This window comes from Rattus norvegicus, chromosome 6 (assembly GCF_036323735.1).
Source record: "Rattus norvegicus strain BN/NHsdMcwi chromosome 6, GRCr8, whole genome shotgun sequence".
NCBI classification, from domain to species: Eukaryota; Metazoa; Chordata; class Mammalia; order Rodentia; family Muridae; genus Rattus; species Rattus norvegicus.
In genome coordinates this window covers 100,806,031-100,833,151 of record NC_086024.1, presented here as the reverse complement: position 1 = coordinate 100,833,151, position 27,121 = coordinate 100,806,031, and the positions used below count along the sequence as shown (strand labels likewise).

At 44.5% G+C, this 27,121-nt stretch overlaps 2 protein-coding genes across 9 annotated transcripts in view; one reads left to right on the top strand and one right to left on the bottom strand.

The window, feature by feature from the left end:
• The window catches only part of Zbtb1 (zinc finger and BTB domain containing 1), a 31,514-nt gene extending 30,868 nt beyond the window's left edge, over positions 1–646 (bottom strand). For 2 of the 3 annotated variants that reach the window (XM_063261928.1, XM_006240241.5), the window contains exon 1: positions 512–646. The gene's annotated coding sequence lies outside the window, so the exon portion shown is untranslated. Of the gene's footprint in view, positions 1–3; positions 146–511 lie in introns of those variants that run through there. The other variant, XM_006240243.5, reaches the window with a different exon arrangement.
• Positions 647–1,596: 950 nt separating this feature from the next.
• Positions 1,597–26,069, top strand: Zbtb25 (zinc finger and BTB domain containing 25). Of its 6 annotated transcripts, none has more exons than XM_006240236.5 (3): positions 1,597–1,727; positions 14,146–14,325; positions 19,789–26,069. In XM_006240236.5, the coding sequence occupies exons 2-3, from the start codon at positions 14,153–14,155 to the stop codon at positions 20,930–20,932; spliced, it is 1,317 nt and encodes a 438-aa protein (XP_006240298.1). In that variant the 5' UTR covers positions 1,597–1,727; positions 14,146–14,152; the 3' UTR covers positions 20,933–26,069.
• Positions 26,070–27,121: the final 1,052 nt, after the last annotated feature.

Here is a 27,121-nt window from a genome sequence, read left to right as displayed (position 1 = left end):
TACCACTTTGGACCCGAACAAAAAGCGTGTGTGCTGAGGAGCGGGGGTGGGAAAGAGCGAAGCAGGAATCCGCGCGGCCCAGCCGCCTCCTCCCTCGGAGCGCGCCCAAGTCTGCGGCCTCCGGCTCCGGGACGCTCCCCTCCCACCGGCCGCCCAGCCGCAGCTGGAAGTTAGTGAAGCGCGCTCTGGGCCCGTCAATCAAGCGCGGCCTCCCGCCTCCACCTCCCCTCCCCCCCCACCACAAAATAAAATAAAGGGAAAAGAAGTAATTTGGGAAGTCGTCTGGAGAGGGGATTCGTCCCGGACCCGGGGAGGCCGCGCGCACCGGACTGACGGCCGGCACCGAGCAAAGCGGCTCGGCAGTCACCCGCCACCGGCTCCTCGCCGCGCGCTCTCCACGCTCCGGCTCCCCGCACCGGTCGGCGCCGCCTCGGCCACGCACTCCGCCAGGCCCGTGGCCCAGCTCTGGCCAAAGTTGCGCAAATAGCCCCGACGACTGGCAGATACTCACCGGGCGCGGTGGGACGCGCGGCTGCGGAGGTTTTATGGAGTTTAGGGCAGCGGGGCCGCGGGGAAGGCAGGCGGAGGCGAGGGGCCGCGGGCTGCAGTTGACGGCGCGCGGCGCTCCGCTGGGCTGCGCCGAGACACTCCGGCTCTGCCAGGGACTGCGCTGCAACAAAGGACTTCCGCTGCCGCACAGCCGCGCCTGCCGCACCGCACTGAGCCGGCCCCGCTTACGCGGCGACTCCGGGTCTGCCCACCAGTTCGCGGCGGCGTCCGCCAGCCTTCCCCTCCCTCTCGCCCGCCCACCCACTCCGCCGCTGGCGGCTAGGGGCACCCGCGGTCGCCTGTTGGTTGCAACAAGTTTCTGCGTCGGGCCGGGGAGGCTGGCACTGCCCGCAGCGCGGGCGCCCGGGCGGCGGCTTGAACAGCACTCTCGCCCCTCTCCCCTGGGTCGGCTTGGCCCTCCGCCTGTTTGCACAGCTGGACGCCAGTGGGATTCCCCCCGGGGCTGGATGCTGATCGCCCTCTACCCAGATGTCAGACCCCTGCCCCGCAGGTCCCCGCAGTTGGACCCGCCCCCGCGCTCCACCCTGGACGATTTGGGGGGGCTGACACCTTCGTCCCGTCCAGCCTAAAGCGTGTCCGCTCAGGGTCGCCCGTTCCCAGTGCCCCCCGACTCCTCCTCGCGCGGGCCCGCCGGCCTCGGGCCTGAGTCACTTCCCCCGCCATGCCCCGCCCGGCCCGCCTCCCTCCCTGGCTCCCGCCGCATGTGGCCGCCTGCCCCGCGCCCTCGTCCCCCTCCCGCGCCATACGCTGGTGCATCCTTGCCCGTCCCCACCCAGGGCCGAGGGGGCACCCGTGCTTTTGCACTCGTCGGGGAAAGTCCCCGGGTCACGCTGAGACGTATGGGGAGCCTGTGACGCTCAAACTTGTCCCCACACTTCCGCCTCCAGTCACGACTGGGGACCGTGGCAGAGGCGCCCCAAGCGCGGGCCGACCCCCGCCTTGGCCACTCCGGCCGGCGCGCACGCACGCACGCAGGCACGCACACCAGCTGGGGTGCCGCTTGCTTCCCAGCAGCCCGGTCACGTGGGCCGGGCGCGGGAAGCCGCGCGAGAGCAGCCCGCCGGGTGCGTGAGCGGGCGCAGCCGCGTGTTGTGCGCCGCGCGGGAGCCCGCCCCTCCCGCACAGAGAAGCCCGCCCGCCGCCGCGGCGGAGTCTGGGTAAGCAACGCGGCCCTGCCCCTGTGGGCTGCTCCGGGCTCAGTCCCTCCCGCCGCGAGCCGCCGGGGCGGCGGCTGCAGCTGCACCCGTCGCGGGACAGATGCAAGTAGCTGGGGAGAGGGGTGTTTTTGGTCCGTTGGAGATGTCAGTCAGGGCCCAGGAGGAAATTAGCAACGGCGAGCGAGTGCTAGGCGCGCGGAGCCGCCCTTGGCCGTGGGCCGCCGGGGCCTAAGGCGGGCGGGATGGCGCGCGCGGGAACCGCACAACCTTGGAGCCCATCCCGCTGCGGGCCGGGCCCTGACCGGGCGCAGAAGCTTCAGTCCGTCTGTGTCAGCTAGGTCCCAGCCGGCCGCGCCAGGCCTACAGGCTCTAGCTAGTGGGCGGGTATCCAGTTCTGGCTGCGCAGCCCTCACTATCCCCTCCCCCATCCAGTTTGTGAGTACCTAGCTTCTAGGGCAAGTAGCCCCCTACCCCAATAATTAATTTTTTCTCACGTATTTCCTCTTAGCCAAATGATTTTCTTTTCGAATTTTGCCACCATCTTATCATCATCTCCCCAGCACTCATTTGGAGAAATCAAGCCGTTATCAGTTGCTTGGGCAACGCACAGCGCTGTACCTGGAACCTGATAGCAGCTAGTGTTGTGTGTTTTATAAATTAACTCCCATCTCCCTCTAAGGGATTAAACTTGGCCTTCTTCCTCTAGAGACTTGGGCAAATCCTTTAAAAGCTGCAGAGCTGTTGATTGACAGGATCAGATAAGTACATCTTAGAATCAGGGTGTTCAGAGCTGAAAAAGATCTTAAGTTCTATCGAGTCCATCCCTCGTTTCACAGCCAACACCCGGAGCATAGTGTTGGTCAAGTTTCTGCACCTTCCATGATGAGGCTTCAGGGCTGCAGACACTTTTTGCCATCGAACTGGCCGTTGTGCCAAGACTGCAGTGCCACTTTATCCTGCTTTGGACAGTGTGTACACCAGAAGTGATTACATCAGGTTTACAGGACTTCTCAGGTTGACACTCCAGGCTAGTGTAGAACTAGTGGTGGACCTTACATCAGGCTCCTGCGTGCAGGGACGACAGGTGTATGCCACCTCGCCTGGCCACTAGTTCTTCCTTAACCTAGATATGTTTTAGATAAGGGTACACGGCCACTGCCCGACCGAAGGTGGGACAGATAGACATGAAATAGTTGAGATGGTTGGGATGCAGTTAGGAAGCAGTGAAACATCAAGGGTGGTCGACAGGAAGACCCCCCCCACACACACACACTAGACTGTCATAAATGTCTTCTTCTAGCTATAGGGTTTGCCAGCTGTTTTAATAGGTGAATTCCCTAAAAAGGTCGTATTGTCTTGTTACAAATATGTTTTAAGCCTGCAGAAGTGAGCCAGAGAGCGATACCTGACTGCGGTGACAGGGTATTTTGCAAAGGAATGCAAGTCTGGATCACTTTCTTCCCAGTCTAGTCGGTGCTCTTTTGCATTATGTCTTGCTCCCCAGGAAGGGGGTAAGAGAATCGCCTGTGGCTCATTTATTGGCGCCTGTGGTTGCCCAGAGAGGCCAAGCAGGACTTTCAGCTGCCCTCTATGCCTTACAGAGTGGAGCTATGTACTTCCACCCTATCTCCTGAGGGGAATGCAAAGGAGCCAGGCTGTCTAGCTGAGGAGGAGGGGCCCAAGTGGCTTGGCAGTAAAATCTGCCATGGCTGTGCTGCTGGGAAGTGTTGCATAATGCCTTCCCTACCACTGACCCAAAGTGATTTATTCCCTGCAAGCCGTTGGTGGTATCTGACCAATTTGTCCATTTTTGAAGTAAGAGCTGGAGAAGAGTTGTAGAGCTGTATTATTATAGAGGTCCCATAGGAAAGCAGTACAGGTGTTCTTATTTTGATGAATTGTAGTTCTGCACCACTTCCTGTTGCGCCCCCCACCCCCGTTCTGTTTGTTTATTCCACAGAGCATGCGCATCTGAATCCTTTGCCAGACAGCTAAAAAGAAAGGACTGCTCCAGTTGATAGTTACCTGCACCAGCTATGGAGTTAGATCCCTGATCTCCACTTCATACCATCTGTTTAGTTAGGTTCCTCAGTCAAGGCTTTTTCCCTTTAGGCTGTGGAGATGGCTCCTCAGTTGAGAGCACGTACTACGTTTATAGACAGCCCAGGTTTGGTTTCCAGCACCTGTGTGGCTCCTGACAACTTTCTCTAACTCCAGTTTCAGAGGCTCTGTTTCTTTCTGGTTTCCACAGGTTCCTGCATACATATGGTGCGCCCGAACTCGTTCAAGTACACATATATTATGTTTTGCCAGGCATGCTAGTGCACACCTTTTAGATCCCAGCACTTGGGAGACAGAGGCAGGCACATCTCTGTGAGTTCAAGGCTGGCTTGGTCTTCATAGTAAGTTCCAGGACAGCCAGAGCTACACAGTGAGCCCTGCCTTACCATTCCACAAAAAGGTGGAGGAAAAAGACAGTACTCAAAGCCAACATGAAATTTGATTATCAATTTTAATTGTACTTGGTTGTACTCTGGGGATCAAACCTGGCATCTTGTGAATGCTAGATAAGGCCTCTATATATTATATCTCCAACCCTTTGTTAGGTTCCTGTCCTCATTTTATTGAACCCTTTTTCTTTTCTTTAAAAAAATTAATCTTATTTAAGAAAAATGTGTTTATATTATTAAGGTTTTGAAATTTTTATAATTAATTGCTTTTGTAGTTACAGATCAAAACCAATATCTTATTCTGAAACACCAGGCTTTTTAGGCAGAGGATCTTATTCAGGCTAGGTTGATAATGTGTTCATGGAGCTGTAATTTTCTGGCAAAGGAAATGGTAGTTTACTTATACACAGAAGCTTAGTCACTTGCCTGCTGTGCTCTGGGTCTCTTCGAGTTTTGCCCTCTTTCACTTTCCCTGGTCTGTGAGTACCTTCTTTTGCCTTGGTTAGAATACAGTCTTTATAATAAATCAAGAAGAATCTTGTCCTTTTTATTTCTAAGTTGATTTGGCTTTGTGCTTTATCAGACAGATGCATGCATGCACTCATGCACACACTGAGTGGGAAGGCTGCTGCCTGCCCACAGACCAGGGCTCTAGACTGCCCTATTGAAGGTTTCTAGAATGTACCTGCCCTTTCCTGTGTCATCCACATCTCCTTCTCTAACATTCTCTGCGAGTGGGTTCCTGGCAGGTTTTATCTCTGCCTGTATTTTCCAATTTGGCAGTTCCTGTATCATTTTTAGACACTATGGAAATAAATTTAAAGGGGTATAAGAATAAATGCTTCTTTTTTCTAGATACTTTTCACCAAAAAGTTTGGAAATAATGTGACCCTTCCTCGTCTCTAACCACTCTACCAGTGCATTAGTTTAGTTCATTTCTGTTCCTTTTCTTTGAGGAGTGTGTGTCTGTTTATATGTGGATATGAGGTCAAAGGCTGACCTTGGGTGTCTTTCTCACTGAACGTGGAGCTCACTGATTGATCTAACCTGGCTAGCCAGTGAGCTCTGGGGATTTCCCTGTGTGTGCAGGCGCGCGCGCGCGCGCGCGTGTGTGTGTGTGTGTGTGTGTGTGTGTGTGTGTGTGTGTGTGTGTGTGTGTGTGTGTACAGCACCGTTGAGGACAGGAAGAAGGTGTCAGATCCCTGGAGCTGCCATTACAGACACCTATAAGCTTCCTGACATGGTACTGTGGATATTGGGAATGAAGCTCAGGTCCTCTGGAAGAACATCTTAACTGCTGAACCATCTGCCCAGGTCCCACTTAACACATTTTAAATTTTTTGAAAAGAGTTTTTAAGTTTTTATATGTATGAATGTTTCATTTACATGTTCATGTGTACTGCTAGTGCCTATGAAGGTCAAAAAACTGTTAGAGCCCCTGGAACTGGAGTAATGATGGTTGTGACCTACCATGTAGGTACTGGAAATTGAACTTAGGTCTCTACAAGAACAAATGCTCTTAACCACTAAGCCTTGTTTCCAGCCCCAGCACCCCACACACTTTTTTTTTGTTTATAAGAGTACTGGGGATTTGAACTCAGATCCTCATATGTGAGTGGCAGACACTTTACTGACTGAATTATTTCCCCAAGTCTCCTGTTTGTTTTCTTTTTGAGATAGGTTTTTCTAAGCTCAGGTCTCGTGCTTTTATGAGCTGGAATTACAGGTATATAACAGCATGTCTAACTACTTACATTCCTTAAACCACCTAAGTTTTTAGATCAAGTCTTATTTACAATAATCACTGATACTTGTCTATCTAATGTACTCAACACAAGTCTTTGGAATACTTATGAAATAGTAAACATTTCCATACTTGCTGGGAATTATGGTATGTGCTTATGATCCCACTATTCAGGAGCGTCAGCCTGGGCTGCGTAGTAAATTCTAGGCCAGTCTAGGTTATACTGAGATCTTGTCTCACAAATAAAACCAGATGAGTTCATTCATTCCTTAGGTAATCAAACATCCACAGTCATCTAAAAGCGATTACCATTTTACAAATACCAAGTTATACTTGTTGTAGAGAGCGTTTTATCATGTAGCACTGGAGATTTTTAACCTCTGTATTTATAGCCATGAGTAAGTAGCTCAAAAAAGCTTCACATTCCTCTGCCAACTTTCCTATCTTTTACTGATAATTGATTAAGAGTCTGATAAAGATTCTGAGAGAACGAGGAGCTGAGTATTCTAGGCTGTTCTGCTGCTGCTGATCTGAGAATGCAGGTCAACCAAAAGGAGTTATCTAGAAAGTAAATAAAGCTTTTATAGTCTCATAACTATCTATATTAAACCTATTGTTATAAATATTACTTTGAGTGTGATGCTTGGATGGGGAGGACATTATGATAAAAAAATACCGTGTATGCATGTATGAAATTCTCAGAATAAAATAACTAAGAATAATAATTTTATAATAAAGATGTTTTTAAAGTTTTTAAACTCTTTGCCTCTCTAAATAATGAAGGGTAAATTATTTTCTGCAACCTATTTTACATCTTTTTTTTTTCTGCCAAAAATCTTTTCTGTTAATTTTTTTGTTTTGTTTTGTTTTTTTTTTTTTTTTTTTTTTTGCTAGGTAGGCCCAGGCCAGCCAGCCTTGAACTTACTCTGTGTAGCACTGGCTTACATTGAATTTGTAGAAATCCTCCTACTTCAGCTTCACAAGTACTGGGACGACAAGTGTTTAACACTATATCTATCTTTCTAAATTTTTTATTGTTTTTATGTATGTGGGTGTTTTGCCTGCATTTATGTTTTGTCACCATGTGTGTGTCTGAAAACTGAATTGGCAGAAGGGTTAGCAGTGGTTGTTTCTGTTTTTATGGCCCTGGTGGCACAGTGGCTGACTAAAACTGGGGTAACTATTGCTAGAAGAAGAAAAAGGACAGAGCACACAGTATGCAGGTGGAAAGTGAGGGAGATACTCAAGAAGTGGTATGTTGGGGTGATGTGTATATATTCTGAGTCTTGTCACCACTGAACTGGGCATGTTTACAGCAGCCTCCAAGGAATGCACCTAAGGCCAAAAGCCACGGATCTCAGTTGCAGCTCAAGATCAAGGGAGTGTTAAGTTCAGCCAAGTTAATTATAAAAACAAAAACATCACTGTTTGGAGGAATATTACTGAATAAGAGGCTCTTCGTCATCCATAGTTTATTTTATATGTATGGGTGCTTTGCATGTATGTGTGTATACCATGTGCATGCCTGGTGTCCATGAAGTCAGAAGAGGACATCTGATCCTCTGGAACTGGACTCCGAAAAGGCTGTGAGTTGCTGTGTGGGTCCTGGGAACTGAACCGAAGTGTTTTACAAGAGCAGTTAGTTTTTCCATCACTAAGCCATCTCAACAGCCCCAAATCATAGTTTTTAGTATATAAATGACTAGACATGAGAGAAAAAAAAAAAACAGAAGACGAGGAGGCCATCACTCTAATCAATGAAAGCCGACCCTGGGGTTGGGGATTTGGCTCAGTGGTAGAGGTAGAGCTCTTGCCTAGCAAGCGCAAGGCCCTGGGTTCAGTCCCCAGCTCCAGGAAAAAAGAAAGGAAGGAAGGAAGGAAGGAAGGAAGAAAGAAAGAAAGAAAGAAAGAAAGAAAGAAAGAAAGAAAGAAAGAAAGCCAACCCTACAGTAACACAGAAGTTAGTAGATCAAAGATGTAAAATAAGGCTGTAAGCAAACAGGAAATCTCAGCCTGGAAAAGGCTTCTAGTAAAAGGAATGACACCAAGGTCTAGGAGGGCACGATGGCCAGGTTGGGGTTCAGCATCTTCCTGAGAAATTCTGGCAAACTTACCTGAAGATGGAGGAAGGGAATCATGTTGGGGAGAAGTAAGGCAAGAGGTAAAATAGTTTTAGACCTGAAAATAAAAAATCTGGGATCTCATAGAGTGGGTTTAACCACTTAGAAAAGGCAGGCATCAGTGATTATGAGGATAGGTAAATGGAAACTAAAGTAGGAAGAAAGTATTGCGCATGAATGTTCCCTACACAGCTTAATTGGCTGCTAGTATTCTAGTCCCCTTTCCCTTTCCGTATGGACTGACTTCACAGTTTGTGAGTTAGCACATGCTCCCTTCTCAGTCCCTCCAGCTAACATCCTGGTTTAATCTGGAGCTTGTCTTCTAGCTCTAAGAGGACTCACCTTCCACCCAGAGCTCTTAGGTCTGCAGCTTCCTCAGGGCTCCACCTTGACCGTACCTCCAATTTTGTTGCCTCTACTCTGAGAGGTCCTCTTGAGTCAGAAAGTTTGCCTCAGCCACTTCCCTGCACTTGGAGGAGGTCACATGCTCCCCTGTTCACCACTGTTCCCTCCTCTCAAGGGTCTGCCTTTTCCTCAGTCCCCAGGTTTTCTTGGTTTGATTTATTGTATCCTTTCTGTTTTTCAAGTTTTCATACTTTTTAAAGTACTATAAAGTGAACCTGGGGGCTCATGCATGCTAGGCAAATCCTCCACCATCATTTAGACCCTTTTTAAAAAATATTTTTATTTTGACCCAAAGTCTTAAGTTTCCCACATCAGCCTTAAGCTTATGTTCTCTCCCAGGCAAGCCTTGAATCTGTGAATACAGGCCCTAGCATCCAGGGTAGCTTACAGCATGTGTGTGCCACCATGCCCAACCCATACTTAGCTTTTTAAAGTTGTTTTTTGTTGTTGATGTTTTTTGTTTTTGTTTTTTTAAATTTGGCTTCACTGTATAGCTCCATGCATATTTAGAAACTTCAATCTTGCCATTTCAGAGGCCTCCTCCCTCTTTGGCTCTGCTCTTTCTAGAGCTGTCTCCACTCATTACCAGACATTTCTACTTCCCTTTCCTGGAGTAGACACTTTGAACTGCCTGTGTAAGAAACCTCCTCCTCTAAGCCAGTTCCTGTGGCTAGCTCCGGTGTTTTACCTTAATCTCAACACCAAGAACATGGCAGTTACTGTGAAAATGCGCTGAAGAAATAAATGACATCTTCTAGTAACCCACTCACCTTTAGCCTGTAGCCTGTGGTTGACTGCATCCTGCCTGCTGCCTGCCTGCCGCCACGTCGCCTCAGTTCTGTGTGGCTCTCGTGGCATTAGTTGGCTCCTTGACTGACAGACCTAGATGGTACTGTCTAGTACTTACTGAACACTTACTACATGTTCTTCTGTCAAATATATATACCCCCCAACGCCCTCATTAACAAAGTCTCACTAGAGTTCAGGCTGGCCTTAAATTCCAGACTCTCCCCCCTAGCCTCCATAGCTCATCAGTGCTATGGAAGCCTGGGGAACTGAATGTCCTGTCAGGAGCACAGACCTAGTTAGTGGCTGAGCTGAAACAAAATCTTTAAGTAGTTGGGTCTCAGAGTCCAAGATTACAGTACTATGCTCTTCTCCCTGCCACAGAGTAACTGTCGGGTTCCTACACAAGCATCTTACACAGCTCATTGCAGACGGCAGGACGGTTTAGGGGGTGGGGGCGGTGGGGGATAGGGAAGAGGGGGTATGGGGGGGAAGTACCTTCAGGCACAACTGGGATACACTTATACTTAGCATCCTCAGTGAGCTGAGCCTGTCATTTCCTTCTGTTTGCTCCTTTTCTCCTCCCCCCTTTATACTGAATTGGATTCTGATATCAAAATATTCACACCCCTCCCAGTAATGTTACTCAGTTTTATCCGTCAGTCTGAGCCAGTTTGACTGTCTTATTTTCCTTGCCTTCTCCGTGCTCATCTCCAGCTGTTCTGGTGACACTTTACACTTTTAATTTGTAATGTGATTATTGTCTTGTGTTTTATCTCCTTGCTAAGACTGTATTCTTGACTTGAGCATTTATGCTTTTTTTTTTTTTTTTTTTTGGCCTGTAACTTAGTGCAACGCATGCTTTTGATGTGTGTGTTTCAGTATCTGCTGAGGAAATGAAAATTTTAACTGTTACTCGGCCCATTAACCACAAGATCTCCGTATTGTAGCTTTGTGAATACTATTTCTCATTTCTGTATGGCTCGATAGCTGGTTATGCCAGTGAGTATATATAAGCTATTTTTGAAAACCTGGTGAAAATACCTATGATCCAAGAGTTTGGTGGGGGTTTTTTGTGAAGCATTTTTTAAAACAACTGATTTAGAGTATTTTACTTTGAGTCACTTTATTGATTTTAAAGTGTTTTTGTACGCTGAAACTTCAAATATAGATCTTTTAAACATCTTGTCATCGGTGGTGTTTTAGAAGCAAGTGTGGTGATGTAAGGAGTAACCTTTGGTCAGATAACCTCTTGGAATAAGACCCGCAGTGTGCAGCTTTGTTGTTTCAGAGGACAGGCTTGAGTTTCTGTAGATTCTGTTCAGTTATTTCAGTGATGCCCAAAGGGTTTTGTTTTTGTTTTTTGATATGAGGAAGGGCCAGCAAGATGGCGTAGCATATAAAGGCACTTGCTCAAATCTGATGGCTTAAGCTTGAGCCCTGGAACTTTTAGAGTAGAGAGAGAACCAACTCCCACAACATTGTACTCTGACCTTCACATGCACACCGTGGTATGCATGGCACACACAGGAATAAGTGTGTTTACTGACAAGCTTGACAACCTGTGCTTGAACCCCTGGACCTACATGGTAGAATTATAGAACTGCGACACATCTTCTTCAGCTGTCATTGTCCCTCATGTGTGACACAGAGTACTTCCACACACACAACACACACACACACACACACACACACACTGTTAAAAATTCTTGTAGTTTATTTATGTTTGCATATGTATGTGTATATGAGTGGGTACATGGAGGCCAGAAGCTGTAGGTAAAGGCATTTTGCAAGAAACCTGGTTTGCTATATCATTGTTGGGATCTGAAACCTGATCCAATGACAAGGAGATTTTTAAAAGGCCTGTATTTGAAGTTTCAGCATACAAAAACACTTTAGAATTCCTGTTCAATTCCTATCAACACAGAGTGGTTCCCAAACCACCTGTAGCTTTGCCTCCCAGGGATCCAACACTTCCAGGAACATCACACTCTTGGTCAATGTCCACACACAGACACTTAGACACATAATTCAAAATAAGTAAAACCTTTCTTAAAATAATGTCCTGAGGATAGAGTTACAAGAATCAACTTATGGAATTCTTAAAGTTAGTTAATTATGAAGAATAAAACTTGTAAACAATACTGACCTTTGGTCAGGGATAAAGTCCTACACAGAATGTGATGATGTGTAAGAAAGTCAAAAACACTAAATTCAAGATGGTGGTTATATTTGAGGCAAGGTAGGAGGAGGGTGAAGTAAGGGACATGCCAACGGATTTCTTCCGTGTGTGATGATTATTTACTGTGTTGACGGTGAGTGTGTAGGCTTATTTTTTATTTTTATTTTATTTATTTTTAAGATTTATTTATTTTATGTGAGTACACTGTCACTGTCTTCAGACACACCAGAAGAGGGCATCGAATCCCATTACAGATGGTTGTGAGCCACCACGTGGTTGCTGGGAATTGAACTCAGGACCTCTGGAAGAGCAGACAGTGCTCTTAACCACTGAGCTGTGTCTCCAGCCCTTATTTTTTTATTTTTATTGTTATCTGAACTGTTTATAATTTTGAGTTGAGATAGTATAGTCCCCCACCAGCCATTTACCTCTACTCCTTAGTTTCTTTCCCAGAGTTATTGAGGAGTGAATCAGAACCTTTCCAGTGACATACACACAGACAGGAAGTTAGTTATGGAAAATGTTTTCTCCCATGCTTAAAAGTAAAATAACAGCTCAGCTCCTTTCACATAGTTTTCTTTATGTATATTCTGCCTCTTACTGTGTCGCAGCAGTATATTGCAGTTTTTAATAAAGCAGGTTCTTTTGTCAATAATAATGTTATCATTGTTATATTTAGACTTTCTTTGCATATATAGTTGTTGTATATCATCTATTTAACCAGCAGGACATCCAGGTCTCTCCAGAACTCCTCCTTGTTAATGTTCCTTAACCTTCCTCTGCAGTTGTTGTCAGTAGCTCTCTCTCAGGGCTGCTCTAACCTGTGGGTCATGTTTCCTTTTAGGGACTGTGGGGAATTTGGCCTTTGGAGCTTTCTGCCCCTTACTAGCAGTGTGATCTTGGGTGTCCGTCATTCAGTCCTGACTTGTAAAGGGAACCTAATATTCCTTTGCTTGGGAAGTTCTGTTAAGAATAGAATGGGTTAAAGTGCCTAACACACAGGAAGCACTGTAATGGGTTATCTATCTTTATTATATCATCATGAGTTGCTCACCTGTCTGCTACCCATGCTATTGCTAATCTCTTGATGGTTACCCCAGCCTCAATCATTGACCTCAGACCTTGGTCTCTGGCTCTAGAAGAAGCCTCATTCTCACTTTCAGAATCTGCTCTTTCAAAGCTTGTTCTCCCAGTTCCCTAGTGTGTTAGGGTTTCATTGCTGTGAGGGGACACCATGGTCATGGCAACTCTTGTAAAGGACATTTAATTGGTGCTGGCTTACAGTTTCGTTCAGTCCGTTATCGTAGCAGGAAGCATGGCAGCCTGCAGACTGACATTGGTTCTTTAGAAGGTGCTGAGAGTTCTACATGTTGATCCAAAAGCAGCCAGGAGGATTTCACACAGGGCGGAGCTTGAGCATAGGAGACCTCAAAGCCCACCTACACAGTGATGCACTTCCTCTAACAAGTCCACACCTATGACCAAGCATTGAAATGCATGAATCTACGGGGAGCCAAACATATTCTAACTACCACACTTAGTGACACCCATTGAATTGCAGCTGCCTTCCTCCCCAAAGCACCAGGCTCTTTGCACAGCTAGGGCAAAGGTGGTAGTGAAGAATAGCCCCCACCTGCCTGAAACTGACTTTCCTGTGTCTTTTTTTTTTTTTTTCTTTTCTTTTGTTCAGAGCTGGGGACCGAACCCAGGGCCTTGCGCTTGCTAGGCAAGCGCTCTACCACTGAGCTAAATCCTCAACCCCTTTTCCTGTGTCTTTGTTGCTTACAGTTACAGTTACACAGTCTGTTGTGGCCAGGACTTACTTGCATATCCTCATGCAGGATTTTCCCCTTGAGGCCCATTTACCAGGTCTTCCTTTTCTTACCACAGAGAATCTGCATCCTGGTGTGTATGAAATCAGGTTGTAGGTTCTTTCTAATGAGCTCCCAGACCCTTATAAATAAGGGTATAGCTTGACATCTGTGACGGCTAAGTCCCACAAACATTTCATGACAGTCAGGAGGCCAGTGTCTCCGGAATGCCAGAGGATCTCAGAAGAAAATGGACAGTTCTAGTCCAGGTAGGATGCCCATCAGGCTGGAGAGATAGATGACTGAGGCTCACAACCAGATAGGGTGCCCTGTTATTCCCACTTATAGGTAACGTTACAACCCTGTTTTCACTAAGTTATCTCAAGTAACTCCGAGTCACAGCATTAGAAACGTGATCTAAAGGTGGGGTAGAGCTCAGTAGTAGTGTTTCTGGGTAGACAAAGCCCCAGGTGCTTTAAACCAAAGGAGAGTAGGAGTGGGGCTCGCCTAGCATGGGCAAGGCCCTGGGTTTGATAAGGTACACATACAGGAAATTGAAACATGGTCACGTGGAAAAGCACGAGCATTTCTCTCCCTTATACAAATCACCTTCTACCTTGCTTAAAAAGACTGTCTTACTGTCCAGTAGAGTTTATCTCAGTGTCATAATTAAGGGATTTAATGTTAGATAGCGAAGTCAACTGTGTTGAATATTTTCATTTAAAATGAGGCCTTAATGCTCTAGGTTTGTGGGAAATGTAACCAGGTTTGTGTATAAATATATGTGTGTGTGTGTGTGTGTGTGTGTGTGTGTGTGTGTATATGTATATACATACATATGTGTGTGCATATGTATATATGTCTGTATGTATATAAAAATCTATATATTCCAAACATATATTTATGTTGGTTTTTCTCAGAGCCACAATGGATACTGCTAGCCATAGCCTTGTGCTTCTGCAGCAGCTGAACATGCAGCGAGAATTTGGTTTTCTGTGTGACTGCACAGTTGCTATTGGAGACGTTTACTTCAAAGCCCACCGAGCAGTACTTGCTGCTTTTTCTAACTATTTCAAGATGATTTTTATTCACCAAACAAGGTAAGAAGCAGCTTTTGTAAATGAGAAGAATTTTTTAATATTGTGATATATATGCCTTATAATATCATTCAAGGCAGTGGTTTTTCAACCTTTCTAATGCTGAGACCTTTAATACAGTCCCTCGTGTTGTGGTAACCCCCAACCTTAAAATTATTTTGTTGCCATTTCATAGCTGTAACTTTGCTAACTGTTAAGAATCATAATGTAAATAACTGATATGTAGGATATCTGATAGTTGACCCATGAAAGGATTATTTGATCCCAGACGGGTTTCAACCCACAGGTTGAAAATCATTGGTTTAAGGGCTTATTATTGGGTTATCCTAATAGAAATTTTTATTTTATTTATTATATGTAAGTACATTGTAGCTGTCTTCCGACACACCAGAGGGCATCAGATCCCATTACAGATGGTTGTGAGCCACCATGTGGTTGCTGGGAATTGAACTCAGGACCTCTGGAAGAGCAGTCAGTGCTCTTAACCACTGAGCCATCTCTCCAGCCCCCACAAATTTTTAATTATAATAACACACACATGCACACATATACACATATATATTTCAGTATTAAGCTCAGTACATGGTATCTGTGGTAGAACATACTTAATGAAAACATGTATAACTCAACTTGATTAAAGGCTTAGCCCAGTCCAGTGTGGGGCTGCATTCCTTTCATCTTACCTCAGGTGGCAGAGGGAAGGGGATCTCTGAGTTTGAGGACAACTTGTCTACATGGTGAGTTCTAGGCCAATCAAGGCTACCTAATGAGATCAAACCCTCTACCAACAAAAAAGTCTTAACTAATACCCAAGCATCAAATCCTATCATGTAAATTGCACTGTTATCCTGGTGTTAGGGAAAAGGCAACTGAGACTGAGCTGTTAAATGGCCCATGCAGGGTTAAATAACTGATCAGCTGGGCTCAAGTATAACTAACTCTGAAGCTAAACTGTGTACTTAAGCACGAGGCTGTTGATTTCTGTGTAGCATCCTTTCAGTGTCACATTGTACCGTCACATACTGAACATCACCAGTAACAGAGTATTTGTTTCACATTGTTTTGGTTTTGTGTTTTTTTAATTCTTTTTGCATTTTTTGAATTTAGATATGGGAATTCAAATTCTGAGCTCTGGGAAAAGATTAATTTAGTCTAGTCTAGGCTTAGACAATTCTAGAATGTTGCTTGCTTATTTATTTATTATTTTTTATAAATTTTGAGATAGAGTCTCACTAAGTTGTCCAAACTGCCCTTGAACTTACTCTGTAGCCCAGGAGGACCTTGAACTTGTGATCTTCCTGCCTCAGCTTTCAGTAGCTAGAACCATAGGCCCAAGCCACCAGGCTTGGTTCCCTGTGTACTGGGTGGGTTGTTGTTTTGTTTGTTTTTAAAGGACCTTACATGAAACTGAGGAGTCAAATCCCAATTATATATTTATTTAACTGTTCAAACATTTAAATATTTCCTAAGTACATATATATTAGAGGTTGAGCTACAGTACAGTCATAAGTAACTTATACTCTGCCTTCGAGAAATCTATAGCCTGATAGAGAGTCAGATGTAAACAAATAGTTGAGCTGTCTGGTGGTAGTCACTCCTGGTGCTGTGACAAAATGCCTAAGAAAACAAGGATTTGTTGTGCTTACAGTCACAAGCTTTAGCCCACTTGCAGCTGGCCTGCTCTCCATTACTTTTAAGACTGGGAAGACAAAGATAGCATGAGAGAAAGGGTAACAGAAAAGCTACCCACTTCAAGCTAGGCAGGAGAAAGCAGGAACAGTGCAGTGACCAGGGACTGGATAACAGCCCTGGCAGGTGTACTCTTGGTGACTCTTCTTCCACCTTGGCCCCATTTCCTAGTGTTTCCCACCTCCAAGTAATTCAGTCACATGACATGTGACTTCTTGAGTGGTGAGCACACTGGTGAAACCAGAGACCTTGTGATCTAGTCACTTCCCCAAAGCCCGTCAGATGGCCACCATGGTTGTGAGATTGTACACCTGAGCCTCCAGGGAACATTTCACCTTCAAACCCTAACACTCAGCTCTCTTGTCTGTTAAATGCTACAGTATATACTCTCCTTTTGGGTACTAAAAGATTAAGTGGATTAATGCCATTAAAATGTTTAGAACAGAGCTTTGCTCTTGGTAATGTGGTGTCAGACATCAAGGTGTACTCAGAGTAGAAGAGTTCTAGCAGGCCCATTTTGAGAAGTGTGAAACAGACTTTACAAATCTGAAAAGTGAAGAGTCTTTCAGAGGTTGCAGACAAATATTAGGAAGAGTGTTGCAGTTGGAGGGGAAATAGCATGGGTCATGGTTTGGTCTGTAGCTTTTATGTATCTCTGTTAAACTCAGTACATGGTATCCATGGCAGAGCATAGTCATAAAAACAAGCATAACTAAGGTTGATTAAAGGCTTAGCCCAGCCAGATGTGGTGGCTAATGTAATCCTAGCATTTTAGGTACAGAGACAGGAGAATCACTGTGAGTTTGGGGTCAGCCTGTACTATACTGCAAGTGCCAGGCCTGGACTACATACTAAAACCCTGTCTAAAAAAAGAAAGAAACAAGCTGTCTCAGTTAGGGTTCTACTGCTGTGAACTGACACCATGACCAAGGACAACATTTAATCAGGGCTGGCTTACGGATTCAGAGGTTCAGTCCATTATCATCAAGGTGGGAGCATGGCAGCATCTAGGCAGATACAGTACAGGAGGAGCTGAGAGTTCTACATCTTCATCTGAAGGCTGCTAGCAGAAGACTGACTTCCAAGCAGCTAAAGTGATGGTCTCAAAGCCCACACCCACAGTGACACAGCTACTCCAACAAGGCCACACCTACTTTAACAAGGCTACACCTCCTAACGGTGCCACTCCCTTGGCCAAGCATATACAAACCACCACACAAGCAAAGGTAATATAAAATGCAGATATGACCTATTCTGACAACGGAGTAGATAAGATGGCTAGAAAGTGTGGCATGGTACAAAGATGGGGTTGGGGTGAATCCTGCTAGAGGAGTTTTGTCTCTAATGTGACACTGTAGATTACACTCACAACATTACAAATGCCATCTCCCCTCAGTCTGCTCTGAGCTGTGAGCTGGTTAGCTTCTAAAGCACCTGTGCTATCTAAACACAGGCATTATGAAGGTGAGGCCTGCCTTGGGCTGTGTTTGTATAGATCAAACACCTTCACGTAACAGAATTTTGAATTTACACCCCCAGAATGCATGTCACTGACAATGTAGGTAAATAGACAGTGCAGATCAAAGAGTGAAACCTGCGAGGGGAAGCAGAGATGTCAGGATTAAGGACCCGAGAGACCAGGGGGGAGGGGGATGTTTGCCCGGATACCGGGAAAGGGAATAACACTCGAAATGTATATAAGAAATACTCAAGTTAATAATAAAAAAAAAAAAAAAAAAAAAGGACCCGAGAGACCAGATTGTCAATATGCCAGCTCCCAGAATAAACTGCTTCAGGGAAACTGAGTTCACTGTTGCTGTCTACTGCTGCTTCAGGTGCATCAGCTGCTTTTGGCATTCTACTTTAATTTCACAGAGGTCTGCTATGTTATGCTATGTACCATATTGAGTTTGAAATTACTCGAATGCTTTTCAGAAGTATACTTGTATTCATTGGTAATTTAAAGATTTAGAAGCCAAAACATAGCATCATTTACATTTTAAATATTAACAGTTTCCTCGTATACCTTTAAAATTACTAATATTTTTGTTTGGTTTGCTTTGCTTTTGGTTGTTTTGATTGTCATTTTGTTTTTTGTTTTTTTAAGATTTTTTATGTGTCTGAGTGTTTGGTTGTTTGAAACTGAAGCCAGGTCCTCTGTCAGAGCAGTTAGTGCTCTTAACCACTGAGCCATCTCTCCAGGCCCCTGGTTTTGATTTTCAGAGGAGGGTCTATCTATAATTAACAATTTGAAATCATCATCTAAATGGCAGTAATTGCATTCATAATGTTACCCGCAACTGTCACAGCTGTTTGCAAAACTTTTTCATCACTTCTACCAGAAACACTGTACCTAGTAAGGAGTAACTCTCCATTCTCCTTCAGCCTCCTGTAACCACCCCGTATTTAACTGAGTCTTCCCCAACCCCATATATCTCTGTCCTTGTCCCTTGTATATGGGTGTGTGGCCTAAATGTATGTATTTGCTTCACTTGCATGCCTGGTGCTCACTAAACCAGAAGAGGGCATCTGGTTCCCTGGAACTGGAATTACAGACAATTATGAGCCGCCATATGGGTGCTGGGAATCAGAACCAGGTCTTCTAGAAGAACAGCAAGTATCTTTAACCACAGAACCCTTTGTCCAGCTCAGTTCCGTCTATTTGAAAGTGTTGTCTTAGATATTTCTCCTTTCGTTGGTTTGTTTGTTTGTTTGTTTGTTTTTCCAGAGAGGGTTTCTTTATTCCTGGCTGTCCACGAGTGCTGGGATTGAAGGCCCTGCTTTGTTTTAGATAATTCATGGGCATGGTACCATACAATTTCTGGCCTTTTATGTCTTTTTTTTTTTAACTTATATTTTTTTTAAGAGTTCAAAGTTATAACCCGTACCAGAACTTCCTTGTTTTTATGGCAGAATAACACACAGCCCACTTGTTTACCTGTTGTTTGTCTCTTTCTTTTTTTGTTTTTTCCTTTATTCTTTCTTTTTTGAGACAGGGTCTGTCTATATAGCTGTGGCTGTTCTGGAACTCTCTCTTTAGACCAGGCTGGCCTCAATCTCAAAGAGATTCACCTGCCTCAGCTTCCCAAGTGCTTGGAATAAAGGCTGCACCACAATACCTGGCTCCATTCATCTATTGGTGGGTCCTTAGCTGTTTCTAGCTTTTAGCTGCTGTAAACAATGGCACAGTGAACAGCAGCACATAGGCAAGCCTTCGAGTTCCCGTGTCTAGTCCCTTTCACTCTATGTTCACTATAAAAGCAGATCACCTATTCTAGTCGTTCTCTCTATCCTCCCGCACCTAGAATAGATCGGACTGCTTAGGAGACCCCTGGTGCTGAACTAGTCTGAACAGCTCAGTCTTTCCTGCTGTTAGCCAATAGGTTGGGCACATAAAGGCTTGTTGATGGACTGGAGAGATGGCTCAGTGGTTAAGAGCACTGACTGCTCTTCCAGAAGTCCGAGTTCAAATTCCAGCAACCACATGGTGGCTCACAACCATTTGAAATGGGATCTGATGCCCTCTTCTGGTGTGACTGAAGACAGCGACAGTGGACTTATATATAATAAATAAATCTTTTTTTTTTTTTTAAAGGCTTGTTGATGAACTGTAAGAGCAGTCAAATCAAAAAGTGGTGTTTGCTGTTGTATTTCATCAAGGCAGATTGCCAGATTTAAACCTCAGAGGAAGAATTTGTTTTAACCTAAAATTGTTAGAAACCAAAAGGCCAACTAGGTTGTATTTCATTTTGTATGGGTTTGTTTTTGTTTTAACAGTGAATGCATAAAAATACAGCCAGCTGACATCCAGCCCGATATATTCAGCTACTTGTTGCATATTATGTACACAGGAAAAGGGCCAAAACAGATTGTGGATCATAGTCGTTTGGAGGAAGGGATCCGATTCCTTCATGCTGACTACCTTTCTCACATTGCAACTGAAATGAATCAAGTGTTCTCACCAGAGACTGTGCAGACATCAAATTTGTATGGTATTCAGATTTCAACAACCCAGAAAACAGCTGTCAAACAAGGGCTGGAGATCAAAGACACTCCTCCCAGTAGCAGTGGAAATAGAGCTGCTGCCCCAGGTGACCACCCCCAGCTGCAGCTTTCCCTTGCAATTGGACTAGATGATGGTGGTGCGGAGCAGCAAAGGGCCCATCCTGCTGCCCAGGCCCTGGAGGAGCACCAGAAGCCCCCAGTGACCATCAAACAGGAGAGATGTGATCCAGAGTCTGTGATCTCCCAAAGCCACTCCTCGTCCTCATCAGAGGTGACTGGCTCCTCTTTTACAGAAAACAGTGTCAAAGTCCACTTATGCCATTACTGTGGGGAGCGTTTTGAGTCCCGAAGTAACCTGAGACAGCACCTCCATACCCATGTGTCTGGATCTCTCCCGTTTGGTGTCCCTGCTTCCATTTTGGAAAGTAATGACCTTGGTGAAGTGCATCCACTTAGTGGCAGCAGTGAAGCTCTTGAGTGCCGGAGGCTCGGCTCCTTCCTTGCCGAGGAGGATGGGCAGCAGCCGCGTCCGCCTGAGCACTCAGGCCGGGGCCCCTCAGAGCCCTTGCAGATCAGCCAAGTGTCTGTGATCTCCAAAGACACAGAGCCGGTGGAGTTAAACTGTAATTTTTCTTTTTCAAGGAAAAGAAAAATCAGTTGTACCATTTGTGGTCATAAATTTCTTCGAAAGAGCCAGTTACTGGAACACATGTATACACACAAAGGTAAATCCTACAGATACAACCGATGCCAAAGGTTTGGAAATTCATTGGCCCAGAGGTTTCAGCAGTATTGTGACAGCTGGCCCGATGTCTCCTTAAAAACCTCTCGCTTGTCACAAGAACATTTAGACTTGCCTTGTGCCTTAGAGTCAGAGATGACACAAGCAGGTGTGGACACCATCCTTGTTGAGTAGCACCGTCTCCTTTAGAATTTTTATACCAATCTTGGAAGAGATTCACATGCCATTTCTAATTCATAAGTTAGTTACCTCCTAGTGGTCTTTTGACTTAAAGTAATCTGTCACTAGTTTTGAGGTTGTACACACCAGTTCTCACCACAGACATGGCTATAAACATAACCTTCAAAGTATCCTATGAGCTTTTTTATAAATTAAATCATTATTTGAAAATCAGAAGTTAATGTAGAAACTTTAGAGTGAGTGATTATTTATAAAATCTCTTTGTTTTTCCAGGTTGTAGGGTCAGTAAAATGAACTTGAATATGAAGCAGATGAGATCTGTTTTAAAGAGTATTTTAAAGACTGGAAATGAAGCTGCTCTATAGAGTGCTTGCCTAGCATGTGTGAGGCCCTAGGTTCAGTGTCCAGCACACATTCACATGCTCACACACAAACACACTTCTAAACTGTCACTTGTGTCTTATGTTTCATATGAATTATGTTCTTAGGAAAATGATTTTTAAATATTTTCTGCCATATAGGAAATCAATAGTTATTTTAATGTATAACTATATATAGAAAATAATCAGTTATTTTAATGTATAACTATATAATGTATAAAAAGTTTGCTTTGTTTCAAGACATGGCTATACCAAATCAAGAGTAGTTTTAACTGTATTTACTAGCATTCCAACCTCCTACATGGCCTTTTATTTACTAAACATCAAGTATACCTCATTTTTAATAAAACTATCTCAGCTAAAAAAGGAAGGATAGGAGAAGTCAGTGGTAAAGAAGTCTTGAACAGAGAAACAGAGCATTGACATAAATGGAGCACAGCTGCGGGTCTGTGTGAGCTAACCTCGGCTAACCTCGGTAGGAGTAGGCAGATCTACAGTGTGTTCTTAGAGACTTTCAGATGTTTATACCAAGAGGTTCACCTAGGTTTGAAGAGGAAAGTCATAAGATACACATCGTCTCCCTGACTTAATGTCACACACTTGTCAAGGCTGCCTGGGTTGATGGTAGTTTTCTGAAAGTCACTCCTGAAGGTAATTTTACAGTGGCGTGACTTTCACTTTTCTGTTAGTAAAACCAGTGGAGTGGATGCCTTAAGTGTTCCAGGCCTATTTTAAACCCATGCTGGCAGCTCTCCTTTTGTGAATATACTCACTTCCCTTTTATAGTGGTGACACTTAGAAACTTAAAACTCCAGGAAAATGGATGTTGTTGGACTAAGTGATGCATTTTCTGTACCTAACAAGTCGTCCATCAAATTTCATTGTTTCTTAAGTGTTATTTAAACTTGAATTCTGTTCTCAAGGATCAGAAGGCAAGAGAGACGTAGAACAGCCCCTCTCCCTCCCCTCTTAAAGTCTAAGCCTCACAGACATGTAAAGAACATTTGAGTTGATCTTGACACACACACACACACACACACACACACACACACACACACACACACACCCTCACCCTCCTCTCAGATTGTAAACTAGAGTCCTGCTATGTTACCAGGTTGGCCTTAAAATCTTGGACACAAGCAGTTTTCTGCTTGAGCTTCCCAGGTGGCCAGGACCATGGGGCATGTGCTGTCTTTCAGATACCTCAATGTGTCCATTTAATTTCGACACAATGCTAACCCCACTCAGGTGCATACCTCTGAAGACATTTAAGAGTTCACCTCCTCTGTCTGTCAGCAGGTCAGAGTGACTCAGCTAATTCTGAAACAAAAGTTTATTTTGTTTTGTTTTGTTTTGTTTTTTCTGGGTAAATGGTGAGTTCAGTTGAATAACAAAGTTTCAGAGATGGTGGCTTGGGCCTTTAATCCCAGAACTTGTGAGGCTGATTGCTGAGTTCGAGGCCATCCTGATTTATATGGTGTGCTCCAGACCAGTTAGAGTGTCATAGTGAGACCTTCTCTCAGACAGAACAGACACACCCAGATACCACTCCAAAACAAAGTAGTTTTAACATTTTTGAGACATTCTTGCTATTCAGCCCAGGCTAGACTTGAACTCACATTGTTTTCTCCCTGCCTCCTACCACTGGCGTCATGGGCTGTATGTAGGCCCGGCCAGCCGTCAGACTGGTAACTTTCAGGGGCTAAGTGAAGTACCCAACTGGGCACTGTTCTAAGGTAACTGAATTTCTGATTAGAGAATTAGCCTCTGGGATCAAGACTGATACGTATTTTGAGAGCAAAACCTAGCAAGTGGTAGAACGGATTGTATTGGGGGTGGTTAAACTAGTGTGCTGTTATGGGGGGGGGGGTCATAATTACATATTATCTTAAACTTAAGTCCTCAAAGCAGTTACCCGGTTACAGCACCCTCAGTGATTTAATCTTACAGAAACACGAATGCTGACTTCACGTATTTGAGGTTATTTAGGATATATTCCCTACCTTTAACTTTTTGAGGGATAGAGTTATATCTCAATATATTTATAATGAGATAAGGGGTTTTTTGAGATAGAGCCTGGGCTGGCCTTAGACTCACAACATAGCTGAAGTTGGCCTTCAGCTCCTGATCTGCCTGCCTCCACCCCCAAGCCCTGGTGTTACAGTATAGGTGCGCCCTCCTCACATCAGGCTCCTCTAGCCTTCTCAAAGTAAAACTTTACTCTTCAGCTTTTCTAGTCCTCCCTGCATACCAAGTCTGACCCACAAAGCCCTTATTAGGGTGGGAGTGGAGACATGCTTTCAGGGTAGGTGAGTGGGTACAGTAGCTCAAGACAATCCAGAGAAGTGCTAAAGGAGTTTGCCAACGGCTGGTGGCCATGTTAGACACCAGGCACTGTCTGTTTAAAGTGGAACTATATATATGAAGGTCTCAAAGAGTTAATAAAAAATGTATCAGTAAATAAAATACCTAGTAAATACCTAGAGCCTGGGGAAATGGCTCTGTGAGTAACGTGATTACTGTTTATGCATTTGAACCTGACATAGGTGTGGTAAGGTCCAGTGCTGGTTGGGGAGCAGAGACAGGAAGATATCAGGGGCGCTCAGGCCAGCCAGCCTTACAGAAAGAGCAAGCTCCAAGTTCACTGAGACTCCGAGGCAGAGATCGATTGAAGGAGAAAGTGATTGATTGAGTCAGTCTTTAGTCGAAACATGTACCCACATGGGTGCACACGCATGCACATACATACTCCTCACATACAAAACTAACGAGTGGAACTCTATTGCTAGGGAGCTTCAAAAATATTGGTTCACCTGGTGCCCGTTATTAAAGTTCTTTAGCACTGAGACTTCACCTGATTCCTGTTATTCATAAAGTTATTTTTATACTGAGAACTAAAAAGACAGAATGCTGGGTCTTGCCTGTCTAATCCCAGCTGTCAGTAGACCAAGGCAGGCTTGTAAATTCAGGACTAACCTGGAGCTAGATGGCAAGACCGGTCTCAAGAGAAACAGCAACAAACAAGCAAACAAAAAAACAAAATTTTCTCAGTCTTCAATAATGTTTTGTTTTAGGAAGTAGAGATGTGTGTTTCATTTAATAGAAAAAGTTCCCTAAAGCTAATTTCTACTGAGGCATGTAGGAAGTGGTGTGGGACTGCTGTTGCTTTGTTTTGATTTTTAAGAAAGATATATTTACCTTTATGGTATGTGTTAGGGTGTTCTGCCTCCATGCGTTTCTGTGCACAGCATGTACACCGTAATTGTGGAGGCCAGAAAGGGCATCAGAATCTTTAGAATTCATGTGGGTGCTGGAACTGAACCAGGTTCTCTGCAAGAGCAGCAAGTACCCCAAATCACCAGTCCTCTCTCCAGCTCATTTGGGTTTCTTTGAGATTGGGTCTTACTGTATGGCCCACGCCAGCCTGAGACTTGAAACAATCCTGTATCCACCTCCTAAGTGCCTAGGGTAACAGGCATACACTATAACACTTACAGCCTGGGCAGTTTTGGTTTTGGTTTTAAGACATGATTCTTCATTGTGGGGGGGAAAGTATTCATATTTTAAAAGGTTTTCCAGGAACAACCTTTACTTTCTGTCACATCTGCAAAATGGAGCTCCCCTCCCCCACTCTCTAGCTGTGTTTTGTGAAATGGTTGCCGAGTTGAACCAGGAGTTGCCATATGTACTTTGTTGCCAGATGTCGCCCTCTTGTGTTGAGGTGTAGCCTGCTGGGTACCGTTTTAAAGGCCTGGTAAAACAAGCTCAATTCCCGTCACTCGTCTGTGTACTAGGCAGATACTAGATAGGTCTTTTCTGCTTGGGCCAGCTTTAACTCTTCCCTTGCTTTTAGATCCTACGTGTAGATGTTTTCTGGAGAAAAGCAGAGGCCGTTTCCACATTTGTTCTTGGTAGGAGCACTCAGTGAGTGCCGTCTGCCTTTTTTTACTATATAGAGTGGTTACTCATTCCTTCCGGGTAAGGTGGGTGTCAACAGCGCCTACCTCACAGGGGTGTTGTGGGGCTTTGTTCTAAAATGGTTAGTGTGCTGAAGAAAAACCAACACGAGGAAGCAGTGCCACGGCTGGCCCTATTCAGTATTCCATCCAGTAGATTCTAGAACATGCTTGCAGCACCCGTGCACTACTTAATAAACAGTTCATCGAGAAGACTAGTTTTTCCCAAAATGCGCCAGAAATAGGAGTGCTGCTTGAGTTCTACTCTTCTGTAGTATTTCTCACTACTGTTCAGCAAGGTAGATAGGATTTAGCATTGTTGGAAATAAAATATGCTAATTCTAGCTAATGACATTTACTCCAAATACATTATTTTCATAAAAGGAAGAAAGAAAATAAAAATCCCATCGTTTCTTGGATGAAGACGGTCTAAGTAGTAAAGAGGGATGGGACTGGAATGATTATCCGTAGGAACTCACTAATGTTCTCTTGAAGTAAAGCTGGACCACTTTCTCTGAACACTGAAGGAAATGCCTGCTAGTCACGAAGGGAGAGCAAGCTGGAAAGCGGACAGACAGTTCCTGAGCCTGTTTGCACAGACCGAGTCTTGATACTGAAACTAGGATTCCTGAAGAATACTTGATAGGTATTTTTGTGGTAACTGTGCTAAAAATAGTTGATGTGGAAAATTTTTACAGTGTAACTTGTGTCTTTTAGTATACTTAAACTAAATATGTCTGTGGTGTTTCATTAATAAATTGTTAAGTTCCTAGGAGTGAACTCTGTAAACACTAATGCACTCAGCCATGCTTGTGTGATTGGTCTTTCTCTTTATCCGGTATGTCTCACAGTCCTAAGTCCGGATGTCTTAAATGCAAGTATCCCCACTGACTCTCATCCTAGATTGGAAGAACCCCTGGTGCTTCCGGGTGTGCGTTCCCGATTCCTGAGATCCTCCTTCAGTGCAGCTCCCATCAGCTCCTCACAGTCTCTTCAACAGAGTAGGTCAGAGGAGAAACTCCAACCAGCATTCAGGAAGCTGAAGCAGTCGACTGAGTTTAAGGCCAGGCTGAGCTCAGTCTTAAAAAAATAAAACAAGGGTCCGGAGAGGTGGCTCAGTGGTTAAGAGCACTGGCTGCTCTTCTACAAACCCAGCTCTGTTCTCAGCACCTACGTCAGGCAGCTCATAACCTCTAACTCTGCTCTGGGAGGAGCCAGTGCCTCTGATCTCTGAGGTGCCTGCACTTGAGTGTGCACACACCCAAGCCCAGAGACGCATGACTGAAAGTAAGCCCCAATCAGACCTAAGAACCTACATAATATAAAGGCGAGTGAGGAGGTCGTCAGGTTATCAGGCATACATAGCAAATGTAGGATGATACACTGTAGAGTTACACTTCCGTGTGAAACGCTACGAGTTCCTTCAGGAATATTCTACAGAGTGTTGTCTCCCAGTTTGGAAACTGGCTTTCATCTGTTTTATAAAGACATAATGTGACTTGATTGAACACAATAAAAGATTAGCTTGTAGATCTGATCTTACTTTAAAGCATTTTCTGTCAATGTCACCTTTGTTAAGGTAAGTAGCCTCTCTGAGTAACTTCAAATTTTTTTAATATCTGTATTTTTTCTGTACATATGTATTTGTACCATATGGGTTCCCGGGGCCAATGGAGGCCAAAAGAGGGTATCTGACCTAGAAATAGAGATGAGCCACTATGTATGTGCTGGAAACTGAATTTGGTTCCTCTGTAAGACCAGGGGGTGCTCTTAACCACTAAGCCATCTCTCCAGCCGCTCTAGCATTGGGTGCAATGCAAAAGGTATGAATGGACTCAATTCTTACC

Excerpts from the sequence above, each read along its gene's own strand:
- Zbtb25 (XM_006240236.5), top strand. The coding sequence starts at position 14,153 with ATGGATACTGCTAGCCATAGCCTTGTGCTTCTGCAGCAGCTGAACATG. Across the intron at positions 14,326-19,788 it reads ATTTTTATTCACCAAACAAG|TGAATGCATAAAAATACAGC; the intron begins GTAAGAAGCAGC and ends TTGTTTTAACAG.